The 21,079-nt window shown below is 45.3% G+C and overlaps 1 protein-coding gene across 5 annotated transcripts; it reads right to left on the reverse strand.

Moving 5' to 3' along the window:
• Positions 1 to 13,255: 13,255 nt before the first annotated feature.
• Positions 13,256 to 21,043, reverse strand: MGME1 (mitochondrial genome maintenance exonuclease 1). Of its 5 annotated transcripts, none has more exons than XM_059705468.1 (6): positions 20,497 to 20,849; positions 19,079 to 19,141; positions 17,840 to 18,418; positions 16,358 to 16,574; positions 14,778 to 14,910; positions 13,256 to 14,408 (listed from the first exon to the last, which is right to left on the reverse strand). In XM_059705468.1, exons 3-6 carry the CDS (start codon positions 18,351 to 18,353, stop codon positions 14,247 to 14,249), a joined length of 1,026 nt encoding a protein of 341 aa, XP_059561451.1. In that variant the 5' UTR covers positions 18,354 to 18,418; positions 19,079 to 19,141; positions 20,497 to 20,849; the 3' UTR covers positions 13,256 to 14,246. The 5 variants fall into 5 exon arrangements, with proteins under 5 accessions (XP_059561451.1, XP_059561452.1, XP_059561450.1 ...); XM_059705469.1 differs by having other exon boundaries at positions 20,717 to 20,844; XM_059705467.1 differs by lacking the exons at positions 19,079 to 19,141; positions 20,497 to 20,849 and adding an exon at positions 20,905 to 21,043.
• Positions 21,044 to 21,079: the final 36 nt, after the last annotated feature.

Genomic DNA, 21,079 nt, shown 5'->3' on the forward strand with positions numbered 1-21,079 from the left:
GGATCCGGCCCGCGGGCCGTAGTTTGCCCACGGCTGCCCTAGCCAGTTTGGCTCAGTGGATAGAGCTTCTGCCCACGGACTGAAGGGTCCCAGGGTGCGTGTATGAGGCAACCAGCCAATATGTGTCTTTCACACCCATGTGTCCTTCTCTCTGTCTTTCCCTCTCTCTAAAAATCAATGGAAAAATATCTTTGGGTGAGGATTAATAATAATAATAAAGAGTAAATAAAGTAAAGGCTGGGCATTTAGGGGGATCTTGGGGGAGGATATCAATAGAATATTCATCAGTGTTATGCTGATGTATCAAAATGAGGCTTATTCTCTTATCTGTCCTTGGGTGTGGTTGGCAAATGGCACTAATTGGATTTCTGGGGTCTCCCTGAGTAGGGTGATTTAAGCTATTTACCCTCTGGTTGGGGAGGGGAAGTGCAAACCATTTATTCTTAAGTGTCCCTGGTTTAGGGAAGATGGCTGAACCCACTTGGCATCTTGATTTTCTATTTGGCTGCAAGCTGCTGTTTAACTATTTGGTCTCAGTTTCCCGATTCCGCTTTTCCTGGCTTACTGGCCTGTCTCAGTCTGACTGCTCTGCTGGAAAGGCCATGGGAGAAGCCACATGGACAGGCCGCCTGGAGAGGGAAAGGTCCCGGGACGACTTGGAGAGAGGAGCCCAGCCTCCTCACCCTCCCTGCCAGCACACCAGGCGTGTGGATGAGTCATCCTGGACACTCCGGCCTAGTCAGGCTACGGGACCCTGCAGCCCCGCAGAAATCTGTGAAGAGCAGAAGAACCACCTAGATGAGCCCAGACAGTACTGGAATTTGAGAGACAATAAAGCAATTGTTTTAATCAACTAGTTTAGAGGTGTTTTCTCATGCAGCAGTACATCACTGGAATGCTTTCCCTGACCAGCGCAGACTATACCCTCTTCTCTGTTTTCTTTGCTTTGTTTTGTCTTTCTTCACATAACTTAAACTTCCCTGACATTTAACATGCATTAAATTTACTGTCCATCTCTCCCACTGGACTGTGATCTCTGTGAGATGAGGAAATTTATTAGTTCTGCTCACTGCTTTATCCCCGGATCTTAGGACAGTGCCTAATAAACACTCAATGAGCAAATATAGAGATATCCACTCTTCTAAGATCAAAATAGCCTTGGTGATAGAATGATCCTTTCCCTCTGAGAAAAGTAATTTAATCCCCAGCTCTCAGGGCACACACTGTTCTTTTTGTAAGGAACACCCTGCAACTGACCGTAGGCATCAACATCCACACACTTTAATTGAACTCCTGCTACATGGAAGACTGATTGGAGAGCTAACAGATAAACATTTGAAAATAACTGGCAACTTTAAACAAATCCAGCTCTGTGTTTGGAGGCTCGCCTGTGTTCCCAAAGAGGGGGCAAGAAGAAGTAGCTGATGCAAAGCCAGCTGGAAGAAGGGGTGAAAAGCACCACGTACCAGGGAGGACATGATGGAGGGCACTGGCCCAGCTTCTAATGACTCCCAGGCTTGCCCTGCACCCCCGGCTATCTACTAATTCCTTTAGAGAGGCCTCCTGGGCTCCAAGAGTCCTGCTTTCTATGTAAAGGGGCAGATTGGCATGGCCACCACCATGGTCCACACAGTTGCTATTTGGGTTCTCTCCTGTTCTCTAGGCCTGACGTTTTCTCAACTAATTCCAAGCCCAGTGTACCATTTTAGCTCACGTGGGCGAGTATTTCGTGGGGACAGCAGATGGATGGGATGACAAATAGCAGGGTGGTAAGGACAGCTAGGAAGTGCTTTTTCCTGTGTCAGAACTGTTGGCTAGGCACGTGCTCCAATATAGTCTAAGACTCACTGGGGAAGCAACAGCATGTACCAGGGGATAGCAGACAAACTGGCTTCCATTTCTGTCTTTGCTGCTAAACAACCTCATCCATACATCCAATGAACCATCTCATCAACTGTCCCGGAAGTAGACCCTGAGACAGTGGCTTATTACTGACATTGTCCTGGGGAAGTGAAACAGGGAAGAGAAGAAAGCCAATACAGCAGGTTGCCGCTGGGCCTCAGTCAGCTGGGGAGGTCTGGGCAGCTATACAGTAGAATATGCCCTAGAGCTGTACCACCTGAGGGATGAGTAAGCTGGGCTATTTCCTGTGTTTCATTGGCCCAGGGTTGCCTCCAAGGGAATGAACTCCATGGAACTTTGGCCTTCCCTGCAGCCAGACAAAAGCTTCACGCAGTTCTAAGGTTTTTTATAAGAAGCCATCTGTCTTAGCTTGGGCTGCTGTAACCAAGTACCATTGACTGGGAAGCTTGTAAACAATAGACATTTCTTTCTCACGGGCTGGAAGTCTGAGATCAGAGAGCCAGCATGGTTGGGTTCTAGCAAGGGCCCTCTTCCGGGTTGCAGACTACCACTGATTCTCTTTGTGTCCCCACATGTGGTGAAAAGAGCACAAGGTCTCTGGCTTCTTCCTATAAGGGCTCTAACCCCATTCCCAAGGGCTCCAACCTCATGACCTAATCACCTCCCAAAGGCCCCACCTCCAAATACCATCACATTGGGATTGGGGCTTCAACCTATGAATTTTGCGTCCCCCAAAATTCATTGCACCATCATGCGGAACAGTGAGTGCTGAGGGGATATGGACAGGGCAAAATGGTGTTGCTACATGGACCAGCATGGCCTGTCTGCCACAAGTCAGCCCCGTGCTAGCACTGGGTGCAGAGGAAATAAAAAACCAGATCCTTGTTCATTGTCTAGTGGGGGAGATGGATGTACAAGTAGAAGTGACCACTAACACAGAGGCCCATGTCAAATGCTGTGGGAGGTAGATCACCACTGAAGGGGCCAGGAAGCTCACAGAACAGGGAACAAAAGTGCTGGGGTCCGACCCCAGCAGGTCCAGGGGTCCCCAAAGGTGTGGACGGAGTCAGCAAAGAAGGAAGGACACGGAGGCAGCGTTCAGTTGATCAGCATAGTTGGGTTCTCCAGCCAGGTTCTATCCAGGATCTCCAGCCAAGTTCTGTCCAGGATCTCCAGCGAAGTTCTGGTTAGGATCTCCAGCTAGGTTCTGTGTCCATGTTCTCTTGCTAGGTTCTCCAGCCAGGTTCCCCAGGTTCCCCAGCCAGGTTCGGTCACCAGATTCTGTAGCCAGGTTCTTCAGCCAGGTTCTGGCTAGGTTCTCCAACCAAGTTCTGTAGCCAGGTCCTGTCCAGGATCTTTTGCCAAGTTCAGTCACCAGGTTCTAGTCAGGTTCTCTTGCCATGTTCTATCCAGGTTCTGTAGCCAGGTTCTGTCTCTAGGTTCTTCAGCCAGGTTCTCTCACTAGGTTCTGTCTCTAGGTTGCGTGGCCAGTTTCTGTCCAGGATCTTTTGCCATGTTCTCTCCAGCGAAGTTCTTTTGTCTCTAGGTTCTGTGTAGGTTCTGTGTGTAGGTTCTATGTGTAGGTTCTGTGTCCTATTGTCTTGTTACATCTGTATTTATACCAGTTGATTCCAATCCTATCAATCTCTATTCCAAAGGTTAGGGCATTTCTTTTTTTTTTTTTTTTTTTTTTTTTTTTATTGCTTAAAGTATTACAAGGGGTATTACATATGTATCCATTTTATCCCCCCGCCGGTTAGGGCATTTCTTATCTCCATTCCAGGGAGTAAAGATTATGTAGCTTAAGCATGATTGTTCATAGTTAAAGTGATTAATTACCCGCCTCGCACTTAGTTAAGGGGTTTTATTCCCTCCCTAACTTCAGGGGAAAATACCTACCTGGGGAAACAACCTTTCTCAGAGAGGTGACCTTGGTTAAAACACATAGTGCCAAGAAGGTGAGCAAACATATTAAGAACAGTATGCCATATATGCCAGGTCCCTTGAAACAGCAAGGATGGACCGGCTCCCGGCACAAAAGCTGAGTCTTGAGAGCCAGATACCAGTTGAGGATCAAATATGTGTCATTAATAGTTCAGAGTCTCGCCCTGGCCGGGTAGCTCAGTTGGTTAGACTGTCCTGATACGCCAAGGTTTTGGGTTCCATCCCCAGTCAGAGCACATACAAGAATCAACCAATGAATGCATAAATAAGTGGAACAAGTCGATGTCTCTCAAATCAATCAATTAAAAAACATATTTTAAAAAAACCCAAACAGTTCAGAGTCTCTGCACTCATGTGGTAGCTGCCGTCTGATGTTGGACAGCTAGAATTCCTAACCACGATAATGATCCCAGGCATTCAGAAAGCAAGCTACACCAGGAGGGGGTGGAGACTTCTCAGTTAATTCCATGTGATACGTGAAAACAATTCTTAGCACATTGACTGTGCTAAAGTAGGCAGCAGACTGGATTTGGTCTGTGGGCCATGGTTCACTGACTCATGAGCAAGACTATTGCAATAGCTGTCCAGCTGGTCTCTGACTCAGCTCCTGTCCCCGTTTTTCGCTCTCTAAATAAGACTGATCTTTTTGAAAGGGGATGGGGTGACTTTATTCCCCTGCTTAGCCTTCCTTTTCATCTTCCTTAGAATTACTCCAATGTCCTCTCATGGCCTATTGAATTTGGCATCGCCCGGATGCCCACCTGTCCCTGGTCTGCAATTCCTTCCCTTTCTTCACTGCTTCCTGACCACCCCTGTCTTCAGATGTCCCTCCTCCAGACTGTAAGCTCTCTTTCTTACTTCTAGGCTTTGAGGATACTCTTCCTGTGGCTCTCTCTCTCTCTTTAAATATATTTTTATTGATTTCAGGGAGAGAGAAATAGAAACATCAATGATGAGATAGAATAATTGATCGGCTGCCTCCTGCACACCCCTGACTGGGGCTGGAGCCCGCAACCTGGGCATGTGCCCTTGGCTGGAATCGAACTTGGGACCCTGGGACCCTTTAGTTCGCAGGCCAACACTCTATCCACTGAACCAAACCGGCTAGGGCTCCTGTGGCTCTTTATGTTGGCTACTTTTCATCTTTCAGGTTTCATCTTAGGTCATCCCTGAGGGGAACCCTCTCTGATCACCCAATCCAAACTTTCAATCCCCTTGCTGGCTAGTGATTCTGGTTCTTCATGCCTCTCAATCTGTAATTTTCATACTACTTTTTTCACTTGTTAATTGCCCGCCCTTCCTCTAGATTATAAACTCCATGTCGTCTGTCTTGATCCTCAGTGTCTTGCATAAGCTGGCACAAAACAAACACTCAATTTGTGGGGTGAAGGGATGAATTAACCTCTTACTTGCAGCCCTGTGCTTTCTGTCCCACCCTGTCCATCTCTGTACTGCTGCACACATCCCATTTTACAACTCTTATTTCACCGTCTGGCTCCTCTAGTTCTGCATCTACTTTCAAATCACTGAGCTCACAGAACCCACAGCCTCTTAGCAACGGGCTAGAACTAACCACAATGTCTCTGGTGGGCCAGTCTGGCCCCCAGCTCTTTTTCTGTTGTTCTGGGGCAGGCCACTTTCCTTTTGTTGTTTGTCCCCTCACTTAATCTCTCTTAAAACTGTTCTGTGTGTCTTTTGTCTACTTCTTTCACTTTCCTGATTTTGAATTCAAGATGTACCCAGATCTCCTAACCTGTGACCATCTGAAGCCTCAATCATGTTCTGTAGTTATTACCCAAGTCTTTTTTTTTTTTTTCTAAACCGCACCCACTCCTTATGTGTAACTGCTGATTAGGGTAATGGAAAAGTAGGACCGTTTGTGCAACAAGCAGAATATATGTAGTGAATTTGTCCAGCACATTTGTCCAGTGCTGTTGATGTGTTCCAATGACTGGGGAGATGATACACACATCTGAAATGGTTAAGTGACAGAAAAAGGCAGAATACAAACAAGAATCAACGCAAGTGGTAAAAATAATGGCCCCTTAGGAGTTCAGTGAAGGGTACAGTCATCACGTGCTGTTTGGAGTCAGTTCCAAGGAGGAAGGAACAAGTATTTGCCCAGTGCCTGCTCCGACAACACTGGGGTCAGTGCTATCTCCAAATTACTGATGAGGAAGTAGGTAAAGTGATTCACCTAACGCCGCAGGGCTGGGATTTAAACCCTTGTCTGCCTGATTCTGAGGCTCCTACTTTCTGCACATACACCATCTTCTTTCCTACAGAGTTAGGAAGACTTGTGCTGGACCTCAGGTAGGACTGGGGTTCAGGTCCAAACACTAAGAAAATTAAGATTTGGCTGAACAAAGGGATGAAGGGAAATTATTTTAGGCAAAAGTATCATCACAAACAAGAGCTTAGAAATGGGCATGAACCTGGGGCTGTGGGACAGTCGAGATCTGTCTGAATGGATATTTCTAATCACAGCTGACCTTTGCTCGTTGTTTGGACTCTGTTTCCTTTTCTTAACTTTTCATATCCCATTAATTTAGTGATTGTACTTATTTAAAGACATGTAACATAACAGTTCAGCAATTTTTTAAAAAACTTTAAAAAATATATTTTTTATTATTGATTTCAGAGAGGAAGGGAGAGGGAGAGATAGGAACATCAATGATGAGAGCGAATCATTGATTGGCTGCCTCCTGCACACTCCACACTGGGGACTGAGTTCACAACCCGGGCATGTGCCCTGACTGGGAATCGAACCATGACCTCCTGGTTCATAGGTCGACGCTCAATCACTGAGCCACACCAGCCAGGCTCAGCAACTTTTCTTTTACTTCCTTGCTTTCATGGAACATTTTTGTATAGATCTTTTAAAATGTATTTTATCTCTTTGATAATTAATAGCTAACATTTTCATGCACCCTGAAATCTTTTTAGATTATGACTTTAGGAGTCTTTGCAGTAGACAGGACCAGCCCCTGATCTGGAAAGAAGTTAACGGAGACTCTCAGCTCGGCCCTCTGAGGCGGTTTGAGGGAGCAGCCCCGATGCCTGCATTTGGCCATCTCTCCATGAAAATCCTGCCCTGCTTAGAGCCACAGTCTCCTGCCAGTTTGTAAATAGCCTTGTTCCTAATTTATCTCACTTCTCTTTTCGGAGCCAGTGACCCCGATTCATTCAGCTGTAGGAAGCCTCACAGGGCTGTGCAGACAGGTCTCCATGTCGCCATACTAGGAAAAGTGAGAAGGAAATCATGAAGCTGCCTCAAAACGGAGAGAAAACCTCTCACACAGTTACTTTAAATCAAACCTGACCTGTGTTAGGAACTGAGATGCCCCAGTTCCTCCAGATAGGTCCATCCCTACTGTATTTGGCTTCTGCCCGCTAAGTGCAGTCTACTTCTCCCACCACTAGGTGGCAATCCCCCAAAATCATGCAGATTTCATCCAAGCGATAATGCTGTTCAACACAAAAAGTAAAAACGAACTGTTTTCACCCCATCATGTTGGCAAACAAAAGTCTTAAACTTCTCGTTAATGAATGTGTGGGAAAGCAGGAAATTTCAGACATCACTGGTGGGAGCATAAAGATGATTTGGGAGGGGAACCGGGCAGCAACGTTTAAGCTGTGCACATACTGGGGCCAGCAAAGATGCGTCCAGGTGTGTTCATTTGATGATGACGGCGGTTAACATTTATTTTGTTCCCATGATGTGCCAGGCGCTGACATCACTGTACTGCTGTGTTATAATAGTAGGTACCGGTATTTCTCCCCAATTTACAAATGAGGAAATCAGGCACAGAACTGTCGGATAACTTGCCATAAGGTCACAGAGCTATTAACTGGCAGAGCCACAATCGACATCCTGCTTCCACCACATTGCACCTGCCTCCTGTGTGCCAGGAAACACGCACAGGGGGGTGCTGTTCACTGCACCACTGTCTATAGTAACAAAACGTTGTTAGTTAGCCTTCCAGCCCAGTGGTGAGACAATGAAGCGTGAGGAAATATAGATCTGGAAGTGGTCACCTGGAGAGATCTCAAAAATAAGTGGAGACGCCGAAACCGGTTTGGCTCAGTGGATAGAGCGTCGGCCTGCGGACTGAAAGGTCCCAGGTTCGATTCCGGTCAGGGGCATGTACCTGGGTTGCGGGCATATCCCCAGTGGGAGATGTGCAGGAGGCGGCTGGTCGATGTTTCTCTCTCGTCGAAGTTTCTAACTCTCTATCTCTCTCCCTTCCTCTCTGTAAAAAATCAATAAAATATATTAAAAAAAAAAAAGAAAGTTGTTAAAAAAAAAAAAAGTGGAGACAAGCCAAGTGAAACCAAAAACACAGAAAATACAACCATGTATTTTTCATGGAGACCAGCACAGGTCGTAAAACTGTAAAAGGATATACTGGAAAGATACCCTCCAAATTTATGATGGTGTTTATCTCAGAGGAGAGAAATGGGATTAGGGAAACAAAGGCAAGGACTTGTTTATCTGTGATGATCTATTAAAAATTCCCCTCCCCCACTCTTTTTGTTTTAATTTTTTAAATTGATTTCAGACAGGAAGGGAGGAGAAGGATAGAAACTTTTTTTTTTTTCATTTTTCCCACAGCAGTATATTTATTGTGCTGAAATCAGGTAGCAGGGAACGAATAGCTCTGGGGAACCAGTACAGAATATTCACAAAGATTTACAAATCTCTAGTCATTACACACTGAGCAGCAAAAACACAGGTGCTGAATCCTCTTAGACCAAACAACTATATTTGTTGCAAATTTTCTATAATTTTCATGACTGCATACCTTTTGGGGGGAAAGTATGTAATTTTAATGCACAATAAATATTTTATAGTTTACAAATCTTCTGAAATAGTTGGTCTGCACAAACAGCATACATCCTGCACATGCAGTTTTGACATCTTGAGATGCTTAGAAAGATTCATGCTTTCGTTTTTTCGTTTTTTTTGTTTTTTGATTGGGGGGGGGGGTTACATTTTCTCTTCCCGTAATGATTCCTGTGCAACACCCCTAACAATTTGACCTATGCAATAAGACACTGTACAACTTCTCTTTCTTAGTGGATTTCTAGTTGTTCATTTACATTACATGAAATACTTCATTTGTAAACAGCAAATTTAACTTTCTGGTTCTGACTACTCTCATTTTTATTCATTTTGTGTCTTAACAACACCTTGTAACAATCAAGCACTGAATTTAATGATTTTTTTTTTTAGCACCAAGGAGTCAGGAACATTGCACCAAAATGGGTTTACACTTCATATCTAGTTAATAAATAAGACCTTGCAACTCTGTCACAAGAAAAATATCACTCCAAAATCAAACACATTGAAAGAGAAGAATAGTTTCACAGAAAAATGATGAGAATCCTTGATCGGCTGCCTCCTGCATGCCTTCCACTGGGCATGGAACCAGCAACCCTGGCATGTGCCCTTGATCAGACTCGAACCTGGGACCCTTCCATCGGCAGGCACTGAGCCAAACCGGCTAGGGCCGACCCCCACCCCCAATCTTGATCATAAAGGAAGCCCTAACCCAGAACATCATTTTATGATTGGATTCACACGTGTATTACTCAAACCTGACCACTGTTATTGTCAAGGCAATAATCAGAGAGATCTCCCTAAAGAGATTCTCTCAAGCTCCCTTATATAGTATAACTTTAAAGGTTCACAGGTTCCGCTTCTAGCAACAGCACATCTCTTTGCTTAACCTGCAGGCCTCAGAGGCTGGAAGGAAGGGAGGGAGACAAAGAGAATCAGTTCTGCTCTGTACTTAGTAATTGGTTGGTTTAAGACAGTGTTTCTCTTTAGGATACAAGCTCCAAATAATTGAAGTATTTATTAAAAAAAAATAGTTTCAACTATTTCCTTGCTTCACTTTTGTGTGTGTCTGGGAGACAAAAGGTAGGGTAGGTTATAATAAAATGTTTAATTGCTCAGGTGGAAAGACACAGCGATTAAAACAAATTACCCCTCTCCAACCCTTTTAAAGCTGGTAGGCAAATTGGTTACCTGGAAACACATTGACCTATGACTAAACCCTCTTCCTGTGTTTGTACCAGTCAACAAATATAAAACCATAGGTCATATGTTCACTCATTTTCCTAGAACTATAATGGGTTTATAGAAAGAATATTCTCAGATTAACAGGTATTAATAGCTCTGAGCAAGAGGCCAGGTCTGAGGGGAAAATTTAAAAAAAAAGTATTTTTATTGATTTCTGAGAGGTATAGAAATATCAATAAGATAGAGTCATGGGTCGATTGCCTCCTCCACATCCCATATAGGAGATTGAGCCTGTAACCCGGGCATGTGCCCTGACTGGGAATTGAAATGTGACCGCCTGGTTCATAGTCAATGCTCAACCACTGAGCCACACTGGCTAGACTGGAAAAAATTTTGTTTTTGAAAAAAATTGGCTCTTAGTACCGGCTTGGAGCTTTGGCAGCTTCATTAAATGCAGTCTTATTAAATGCATTAAGCAAGTGTAGAATTGCAGAATGAAATGCAGCTTTAAATCTAATGGACTATCTCAAAGCTCAAATCTATAAGGTTACCTTTTGTACTTCTGTGAGGTAACCCCTTCAGAAAAGAATCTTTAAAAATTTTTTAATTACCTCAATTTGGAGACTCATTACAAATCTTGTTTCATTTCACAATTTCTTAGGGCCGTGGTCGGCAAACCGCGGCTCGCGAGCCACATGTGGCTCTTTGGCCCCTTGAGTGAGGCTCTTCCACAAAATACCACGTGTGGGCGCGCACGTACAGTGAGATTGAAACTTCGTGGCCCATGCACAGAAGTCAGTATTTTGTGGAAGAGCCACACTCAAGGGGCCAAAGAGCCGCATGTGGCTCACGAGCCGCGGTTTGCTGACCACTGTTAAGGCTTAGGGGAACAGGTAGCAACCAAAAACTAGTAATATACATGTTAATTCTTTTTTTTATTAATATATTTTATTGATTTTTTACAGAGAAGAAGGGAGAGGGATAGAGAGTTAGAAACATCGATGAGAGAGATCGACCAGCTGCCTCCTGCACGCCCCCCAGTGGGGATGTGCCCGCAACCAAGGTTCATGCCCTTTACCGGAATCGAACCTGGGACCCTTGAGTCTGCAGGCTGACGCTCTATCAACTGAGCCAAACCGGTTCGGCTACATGTTAATTCTTAAAAAGTTATGACTCGTTTAGAAACTCAGATTTGGCTTTCTCCTCTTATACCTTAGTAGTGAAAATAACTTTTTTTCCTTATCAACATTTCCTTCTCAAAGGATTGAGATTTCTTTAATTGGTGAGATGTGAAATTTACCGGGATTGTAGTGAGAAATTGGGGTTCAGGGAAACGTACCTAGGGATTTACCTTCACTGTTCTACCAACCATGTCTTCTTGATTAGACTCTAAGGATCTTTATGGAACTTTTCATACCACCATTAGCTTGGGTCAAAGTGAATTTATGTTAACTCAACAGAACCATATTAAAATGAAGGCTTGTTGGCTCTGGTTTCCTAAATCCCAGGGTGAAACTTATTAGAGCAGCGTGGAAAAATAATCTGCTGGTACAATTTTTAATTTTCTCACTTGATTCCTGACTTTGGATATTATAGGTTATAGAATACTAGAGGCCAGGTGCACAAAAATTTGTGCACTCAGGGGAAGGGGGGTCCCTCAGCCCGGCCTGTGCCCTCTCGCAGTCTGGGACCCCTCGGGAGATAACGACCTGCTGGCTTAGGCCTGCTCCTGGGTGGCAGAGGGCAGGCCCAATCCCTAGGTGCAGCCCCTGGTCGGGCTCAGAGCAGGGCTGATTGGGGAGTTGGGGCGCTGCCCCCTGTCATGCACAGAGCAGGGCGATCGGGAGGTTGTGATGCCACCCTCAGTCACGCTCAGGGTAGGGCCGATTGGGGGGTTGGGGCACCACCCCCTGTCACACTCAAGGCAGGGTCGATGGGGAGGTTGCGGTGCCACCCCCTGTCACGCACAGAGCAGGGCCAATCAGGAGGTTGGGGCACTGCCCCCTGTCACTCACAGAGCAGGGCCCATTAGGGGGGTTGGGGCTCTGTACCCTGTCATGCACAGAGTAGGGCCAATCAGGGGGTTGGGGCGCCGCCACTCTCACACTCAGGGCAGGGCCGATGGGGAGGTTATGGCTCTACCCCATCACACACAGAGCAGGGCCCATGGGGGGGGGCGCTGGTTGGGGCGCCGCACCCTGTCACACACAGAGCAGGGCCGATCAGGGGGTTGGGGCACCACACCCTGTTACACACAGAGCTGCAGGGCGATCAGGGGGTTGGGGAGCTCCCCCCTATCAGGCACAGAGCAGGGCTGATCAGGGGGTTGGGGCGCCTTCCCCTGTCACGAACAGAGCAGGGTGGATAGGGAGGTTGTGCCCCCCCCCCGCCCCCCCCCCCCCCCCCCCCCCCGTCACACACAGAGCCGCAGGGCGATCAGGGGATTTGGGCGCTGCCCCGTCACGCTGATCCCAGTGCCGGGAGGCCTTGCGGCTCCGCTGATCCCGGTGCTGGGAGGCATATTACCCTTTTACTATATAGGGTAGAGGCCTGGTGCACAGGTGGGTGCCGGCTGGTTTGCCCTGAAGGGTGTCCTGGATCAGGGTGGGGGTCCCCACTGGGGTGCCTGGCCAGCCTGGGTGAGGGGATGATGGTTGTTTGCAGCTGGTCACACACCTTTCAGGGTGGGGGGGTCCCCACTGTGGTGCCTGGCCAGTCTAGGTGAGGGGCTGAGGGCTGTTTTCAGGCTTGGGGGGACTGAAGCTCCCAACGGCTCCTTTTTTTCTTTATATTCTGGGCCAGCTTTAGCTTTGAGGCTTGGCTCCAGCTCTTAGGCCTCCGCTGCTGAAAGTAGGTTTCTGGCCTTTGCTTACAATGTTGCGATCCTGCTGGCTGAAGCCCGGTGGACTTTGTTTAGCTGGGGTTTTGTTTAGCTTCTATATTTGTTACATAGTTGCTTAGAGTTGCAGCTCAGAGGCCTGCAGTGGCAGGCGGGGAACGTTGGAGTCCTCCATCACTGAAGCAAGCAAGCCTCATGTTAGTTTCAAGCTGCCTGGCTGCTGGCCGCCATCTTGGCTGGCAGTTAATTTGCATATTGCCCTCATTAGCCAATGGGAAGGGTAGCGGTCGTAAGCCAATTACCATGTTTCTCTTTTATTAGATAGGATATGCTATTTTAAAAATTGTAGATGTGTATAGAGTCAATAAATGGTCACCCACAAGCCTCCTCTCTCCCAACTGAACCTTACTTTCCTTGACAGGTGACTGATTCAGGTCACCTCCTTGTATTCATTTACATAAAACACATACCAAAGCTACTGGGCCAGTGGTATAATTCTGAATATAAAAACAAAGTCTAAACATTTTCCAGGTTTGTGAAATTAATCTATAAACACAGAAATTAAAAAACCAAAAACCTCATTATTTTACTCACATCTTGTATTTTATTTATAATTATGGCTACTGAAAGAAACAAATTAATTGTAGCATCCTATGATTTTAAAATAGTAACTGTAACTTAAATGCTAATCCACTCCATAAAATAGGGACCCATCCCCCAAGGCTATAGTGGGGATTTACTTGTTTCCCAAACCCAGTGACAACTAATAGTTTTATTATTTATCAAACACCCCCCAAAAATGTATTGTTTCCCACAGCTGAAAAATTCCACAAATGATACATTTTCTCTACGGACATGATTCAATTACTCAAAGCAGAATATAACTACTAAAATACCTACAATTACTTCTCGGGGTTATTTGGTGGTATGCCAAGGGGCAATGCCAATGATATGGTGAATATGCTCTATCTTTCTCCAGAGCAATTATTTATTCGAGGCTAAGGAGTCACATATTTCTTTTTCAAAAATGTTAAATGGAAGTTTTCGTTCCCAAAGAAATCTATAGAGAACCCCAATATATAAAACAAGTTCTAGGAAACTGCGTTGGCAGTAGTAGTTGGCTGATGTGAGTTCCCCCTCCACACACCCTGGGACTGCCATGCCCCTTCCCTTGTGGTGTATCCCTGGGGAAATGCTTGGCACACCAAGCCTCATTGCCCTCCAATTTTAGTTCAAAGACTGGGCAGGCTGCCCAGGACACAGAGAGGTTCCATGGGTCCAAGAGCCACCAACACTGCCAATCCTGCTTGACCTTTTTTCAAGTAAATCATAGTCAGAGGTAGCATGGCTGATCTTTTGTATGCTTAAGTCCAGTTTTTTTATATCTAAACTTTTCTGGCTTTTTAGTCTTTTTATTTTTTATTGCAATAAATTTTAACAAATTAATATTTCTGCTTTGTGTTAAAGCAGCTCTCAGATCCAGTGGGACCTCCATCTTAGGTCACAGTAAACAGCAATATATTTTCCCAAAATGTGAGAAAGTGCTGAATGCTTCCAAATAACATCCTGCCCCTAATCTGGTTTCTGAATATTCTGGTTCTTTTCCTTTTTTGTATATTCTTCTAGTCGAAGAAGCCACTTTGTCCAGTACTGGGAACACAGCTCTGTGTCCATGAAATGTGGGTGGGCAGGGGATCCATCTTTGTAGGCCACCACAATTAAACCACACCGAACCTAGAAGAAACACAGTAGGCTGAGTGAGTTTAGGTTAATTTCCTTCTTACTCCAGGGCAAACTCAGAACAAAACAATCTACAGTCACATCTGCTAACTCAATTTCTAAGATGGGCTGATGAAAGACTGCTCCAGGATACACAAGAACACAAAGATGACAGATAATACTTTGAAGAATGGACTGTCATCATTAAAGAACTATTAGCAACAACAGCAAAAAGCCACAGAAGGGGAAAAGTGCTTTTTAAAGTGGCAGATAGACAAGGAACAAAGTAAGCAGTGGGCTACACACAGAATAAGAACCATAATGAGTTAAATAGCTTTAAACAAGTGTTGAGCAAAGCTTTGAGCAGAGGCTCAGTGTCCTGACCTGAAAGCTATAGTTGGCATCATGGTTTATGGCACCCATGTATGCCACAACCTGCAGCGGATTGTCAAATGTATTTCGGATAAGAGGTTTTGGTTTTTCCGATGTTTTCCAATCAATCACACACAGGTTGCCTCTAAAGAGAAACCAAAGGAAAATCTTTGTAGGTAAGAGTTAAAACCAAAAAGCTCTATTAGGTTAACCCTCTTACGTGTAATTTACTACTTGTCACTCAATGACTGTTGTTTCTATTCTCCACTTGCCAAAAAGACAGCTCCTCTGAGCTTTACCTCTTAGGATAGAAAGATCTGACCTTCTCTTTGCTTTGAGCCCTTTATTCAGTAAATGAGCCTGTCAAGAGTTTGATGAAAATGTTTCCTAAATTGCACCGGTGAGATCCACAGGTGCAGACCCATGGTGGGAGTGCTGGGAAATAACATTTCCACAGTTCAAGTTTCTATACATTCTCGAAATGCCTCGGAACCTCCAAGGCCTCCTTTCCTTTAACAAGTGACAGGGGAATTGAAGCTACACCTATTATTACCTTAGTTGATTTTGCTTCAAATGTCTATCAGATCAGAATGAACCACCATAGACCAGTAGCAAAGTCCTCAACATAAAAGACTAAACATCCTGGAGCTTTAGAAATTCTCTTGCTCATAAACCAAGGCTGGGGTTCAAATCCATCAACACTTAAAAAAAAAAAATCCTGGCCCTAGCCTGTTTGGCTCAGCGGATAAAACGTTGGCCTGTGGACTAAAGGGTCTCAGGTTTGATTCTGGCCAAGGGCATGTGCCTGGGTTTCGGGCTCAATTCCCCCCAGTAAGGGGCATGCAGGAGGCAGCCCATCAATGATCCTCTCATCAATGATGTTTCTCTTTCCCTTCCTCTCTGAGAAAAAATAAAAAATCCAGCGCTAGCCAGTTTGGCTCAGTGGATAGAGCGTCAGCCTTCGGATTGAAGGATCTTGGGTTCAATTCCAGTCAAGGGCACATGCCTGGGTTTCGAGCTCCATCCCCAGTAGGGGGTGTGCAGGAGGCAGTCAATGAATGATTCTCTCTCATCATTTATGTTTTTATCTCTTTTTCCCACTCCCTTCCTCTCTGAAATCAGTAAGAATATATTTTAAAAAAAAAATCCTGCCACTTTTTTTTTTTTTTTGGCCCAGCTGGTGTGGCTAACAGATCAAGATGCTATTTTTAGGGAACAGGAAATAAAATCCAGGAATCAAATTTGATCTCATGGCTGGTACCTGGCTTGGGGGGAGGGGAGGAGAACATGCTGGAAAACAGGCCATCCTAGGGATATTGAAAAGTTATCTTCAAAAAAAATAAAGATGGAAAAAAAGTTATCTTTTCTCCACCAAACATTATGATTTTGGAAAACAGATTTACAAGGATTATGTCGCTCTTCCCTCTGTATCCATCCTTATCCAATTCTTTTACCTATCACACAGGTTTTGACTTAACAGAGGCTTCAGTACCTTGAAGTAGGAGTTAAGAGGAAAAAGTAGGCACCATCTGTCCCACCCTGCATTAATGTATAATTTTTACATACTTTCATAAAAACAATCTAATACTTACTGATACTCAGCCACACAGTCCAGCAGACCTACATACTTTAAGGTCTCATGTTGAACAGCACTTTCAAGAGCTTGAACTCCACCGACATCTTTCAGAATATGCTGGATGCTTTCGATGTAGCCAGACTCAAGATTTTCATCTCCCTCTTTTAAGTTCCCCTGGGGTGAAAGTATGCTTTCCAAGGCTTCATGGAACTGTTTCCCTTGTAAAAATAAGTCTAAAAAAAAAAAAAATCAAGGGAAAAGGAAAAACAAAACAAAAAACAGATCAAACTAGTACTAAAAAACAAATACTCTAAAAAACTCTGAATAGCCGAAACTGGTTTGGCTCAGTGGATGGAGAGTCGGCCTGCGGACTGAAAGGTCCCAGGTTCGATTCTGGTCAAGGGCATGTACCTGGGTTTCGGGCACATCCCCAGTAGGAGATGTGCAGGAGGCAGCTGATCGATGTTTCTCTCTCATCGATGTTTCTAACTATCTCTTTCCCTTCCTCTCTGTAAAAAATCAATAAAATATATTAAAAAAAACCTCTAAATAATTAAAAATTACACGATTTACTTTTCTTTAAAACACATGTAACTACTTGTTTAACATGTGTGCACACATGCACTTTTTTTCTAAGATGCTTCAAAATAACTGCATTACTCTTAAAAAAGTGCTTGTGTACAACCACTTGGGGGAGATATACTGCTCTCTGGGAAGCATAATTTAAGGCACAGGTCGGCAACCGGTGGTCTGCGGACCACTGGTGGTCAGTGAGGTCTGAAAGGTTGGCGACCACTGGTCTAAGGAATGATCAATGTAAAACTTAGCTTTAAGAAAAGACAACTACACAGTCCTAAAGAGGATCAGTTAATTCACCTGTGCAATGGTCTTTCTTTTTATCTTGCTTTTGAATGGAATCTGTTTAAAGGAAGTTAGTCTCTTCACTTGTCTAGTAATTTAGGAGTTGAAGGCTAAAGTTTATTTATTCTCAGTTCCTAATCAAGAGCATCTGATTATCTCAATTTACCAAGAACTAAATACAGATGATATGTTCAGGCTTATTGTTTTAATTCCATTAGTCTGGCTTGTCAGTCTACGTTGATAAGTAGAACGAGGGTTATGTACATTCTGAACAGAATGCCTAGCAAACAGCTATAATTCCATTATCAGGTGATTGACTCCTTTCCATAATCAAAGAAAACAGGCAATTCTAATACTTAAGTTTGTAGCTTATAAAATAAATAAATTTTACACATCATTTAGTCAAAATACTTGATCTCTATGCTTGTTTCATTTGTGAAATGGGGATAATAGTATCTATGCTTTATAAAGTTGTCATGAGGATTGAGTTAAACACTCAGTGCTATTTAAAGCTAATTATTATCTGAAAGTAATTCCTCACTAGTTAAGGTTTAAAAAAAAACTTAAAAGAATGACACTAGTGCTGTACATTCTAGAAAACATAGTAACAATATAGAACCAGGATTAAGAAAATTACTTGAAGTATATTCTGCAAAGCCATCCTCTCCCAGTTCCAGAATCATCCGCTGCTTCCACCTCTCCAAATAGAAAATCTGTTCTGATGTCATGGTCTGCTGAAGGACCCGGGTCACACTTGGTATCTTATTCCTTTGCAAAGGGATTTTCAAAGGAACTGTCGCAGCACTTGTTGCATTTGGTTTGCAGCTTCTCTCTGGATTGAAGAGAGGAAACCAGTTTCCTGGAACTCTTGCTTCCTCATCTTGCTTTGGGGGTTTACACTTACTCACAGGTCCATAGAGTAAAGAATCTTCCTCGAACAACGATTCTGGAGTCTGAGCAGGGCCTCTGAATGACAAGACAGACTGTACTAAGTCAGAGTACTTTTCTTGGTTCACCTCTTCATAAGGGTTCACTTTTTTCTTCCGGCCACATGAATAAGAGGACGTGGAGAAACCCAGATGTGGGGATAGTTCTATAGAAAATTGCTTTGAACTTTTAAGCTGCCTGCAGATGGTCTGAAAAGCCTTCATCTTTAGACTTTTCACTTCCCTCTAGTCCCCTTGCAATGCGGAGGGTCTTTTTAGTTTTTGCATTCCTATTAAAGAGAAAAGTGGTGTTAGGTGCCAAATGTGTTAAATTATTTTATTTTATTATTATTTTTAATATATTTTATTGATTTTTTACAGAGAGGAAGGGAGAGAGATAGAGAGCCAGAAACATCGATGAGAGCGAAACATCGATCAGCTGCCTCTGCACATCTCCCACCGGGGATGTGCCCACAACCCAGGTACACGCCCTTGACCGGAATTGAACCTGGGACCCTTGAGTCTGCAGGCCGACGCTCTATCCACTGAGCCAAACCGGTTTCGGCAAATTATTTTAACTATCAATGGGAAAGCTGCATCAGTATGATATTGCACATTTAAAAGCCTATTCAATAAGCTTTTGCAGGCTGAAACCGGTTTGGCTCAGTGGATAGAGCGTCGGCCTGCGGACTGGAAGGTCCCAGGTTCGATTCCGGTCAAGGGCATATACCTGGGTTGCGGGCATATCTCCAGTAGGAGATGTGCAGGAGGCAGCTGATCGATGTTTCTCTCTCATCGATGTTTCTAACTCTCTACCTCTCTCCCTTCCTCTCTGTAAGAAATCAATAAAATATATTTTAAAAAAAAAATAAATAAGCTTTTGCAACATGCTCGGACACAGGTATTTCCAAAGAAAGGCCCTGGTCAATACCAGAAAGACCAGCACCTACTAAATTCGAAATAGCAGCTTGGGCAAGATGTCCCCCGATGTTCTCTCTGAAGAAATGTGATGCCTAGGAACAGAGGGAGGAGTGTGAGACTAGAGGGAAAAACAACTTTAAAATCCATCCTGTAACAGCCAGGAGTCACAGTTAACAATTACCCACGGATCCTCAAATACCAGGTTGTTTGCTAAGTATTCTGTGTGGAGATTTCTCATTCTACCCTCACACCCTGTAAGGGGAGTACTACTTCCATCGTTTTACACATGTGGAAATCAAGCTTCTGAAGGACATGCCAGGTCCCAGCAGGTAAGCACAGCCGTCAGCAGGGAGCACCACTGTGACCCCCGGAAGTCAGCCTCCTTAGTAGGCAGTTAAAACAGACATGAGCAGAGCAAGGAGGAAGGGCCAGGCACAGAAGGTCACCAGGGTGGAAAGCCCCGGGTGCCTGCAGTAAGGGATAGTGGACTGCAGGTACCTCGCCCCCAGGGTGACTTTCCTTCCCCTAGCAAAGAGCTGGTCGGGCGTTTTGACCCCCTGACCTTTCCTCCCTAGAGATAACATCTGCGCCTCAATTGTATTTCAGCTCCAGGTCCAGAAAAGCAGCAAAACCAGGCCAGCGATCTCCCGCCCCCCCTTGTCCTCAGGACCAGCTGCATTGCAGAATGACCCCTGCCCTGAGACTGGCCAATCGACCAGTGAAGACCACAACCCTGAAAGGCCACACCTAGAAAACTGATGAATATCTATTGAGATCTTCCCTTAAAATCTCCACCTTAAAACCATGAGCAGACTTGGCTCAGTGGATGGAGCATCGGCCTGCGGACTCCAGGGTCCCAGGTTGGATTCCCGCCAAGGGCAGGTACCTTGGTTGCGTGCACATCCCCAGTAGGGGGTGTGCAGGAGGCAGCTGATTGATGTTTCTAACTCTCTATCCCTCTCCCTTCCTCTCTGTAAAAAGTCAATAAAATATTTGAAAAAAACAACAAAAAACCAGGAACAGGAGGACCCAGTGTGCTCTCCCTCCCAAAAGCCCCCCTCCCCCTCCCAGGCACCTTGCCATTAGTTCCCTCACTCCCAAGCGCCAGGAGCCCTTCCTTTTTATTTTTTTGTTTTGTTAATCCTCACCCGAGGATATTTTTCCATTGATTTTTAGGGAGAGTGGAAGAGGGAGGGAAAGACCATGTGAGATTGGTTGCCTCCTGCCTGAGCCCCGGTCAGGGCTCCGTGGGGGAGGAGCCTGCAGTGGAGGAACTGCCCTTGACGGGAGTCCAACCGGTCGACCGCAGGCCAATGCTCTATCCTCTGAGCAAAACCCGCTAGGGCCAAAGGCCCTTCCTTTACCTCCACAACGAATTCCCTCAGACCATCTCTTCTACCAATTACTTTTCCGACCGCTGTGATTCACCAAGTAAACATCCTCTTACGGTATGGGTCTTGGCTCCGAATTCTTTCTAGCCAGAATCCAAGTACCCAGGTTGCTGAAGGAGGGTCGGCCTGACCCCATGGGTCAGACTCCTGGTGCCCTAACAGCCGCCAACAACAGAACCATGTTGGCGGTCAGAATGCAGGGGCCCTTACGGTGAGAGTCAGGACTAGGGAGCAGTCGGCTTAAGGAGAAGCCTAGCCCGGGGCAGGGGTAGGTACCTCAGCGGCCACCACCCCGCGCTTAACTCCCGCGTAGCTAACAACCTCTTCGGGCGCGTAAGCTCAGCGTTCCCGCGCTTTGGTCTCGAATTAGGCTTCCGCCCAGGCAAGGCGGTCCCAGCATGCACTGCGCCCTGCGGCGCGCACGCCCCGCCCCTAGGCCTTGGTTCACCTCCATAGACACTCACGCGATCCTCGGAGAGTCCCGCCCCGCCAGCAGATGCGCGGGCACCTGCAAATCGCGCCCTTCCGCTCTCACGAGATCTCGCTGACGTCACAGCTCGTGGCCATCTTGGACCCTGGCTAGGTAATAAATTTCGCCGCGCGACAGCACGCTCTTCCCTGAGACGCGCCTAGCGGGGA

Source organism: Myotis daubentonii, chromosome 8 (assembly GCF_963259705.1).
Source record: "Myotis daubentonii chromosome 8, mMyoDau2.1, whole genome shotgun sequence".
In the NCBI taxonomy this organism is placed as follows: domain Eukaryota; kingdom Metazoa; phylum Chordata; class Mammalia; order Chiroptera; family Vespertilionidae; genus Myotis; species Myotis daubentonii.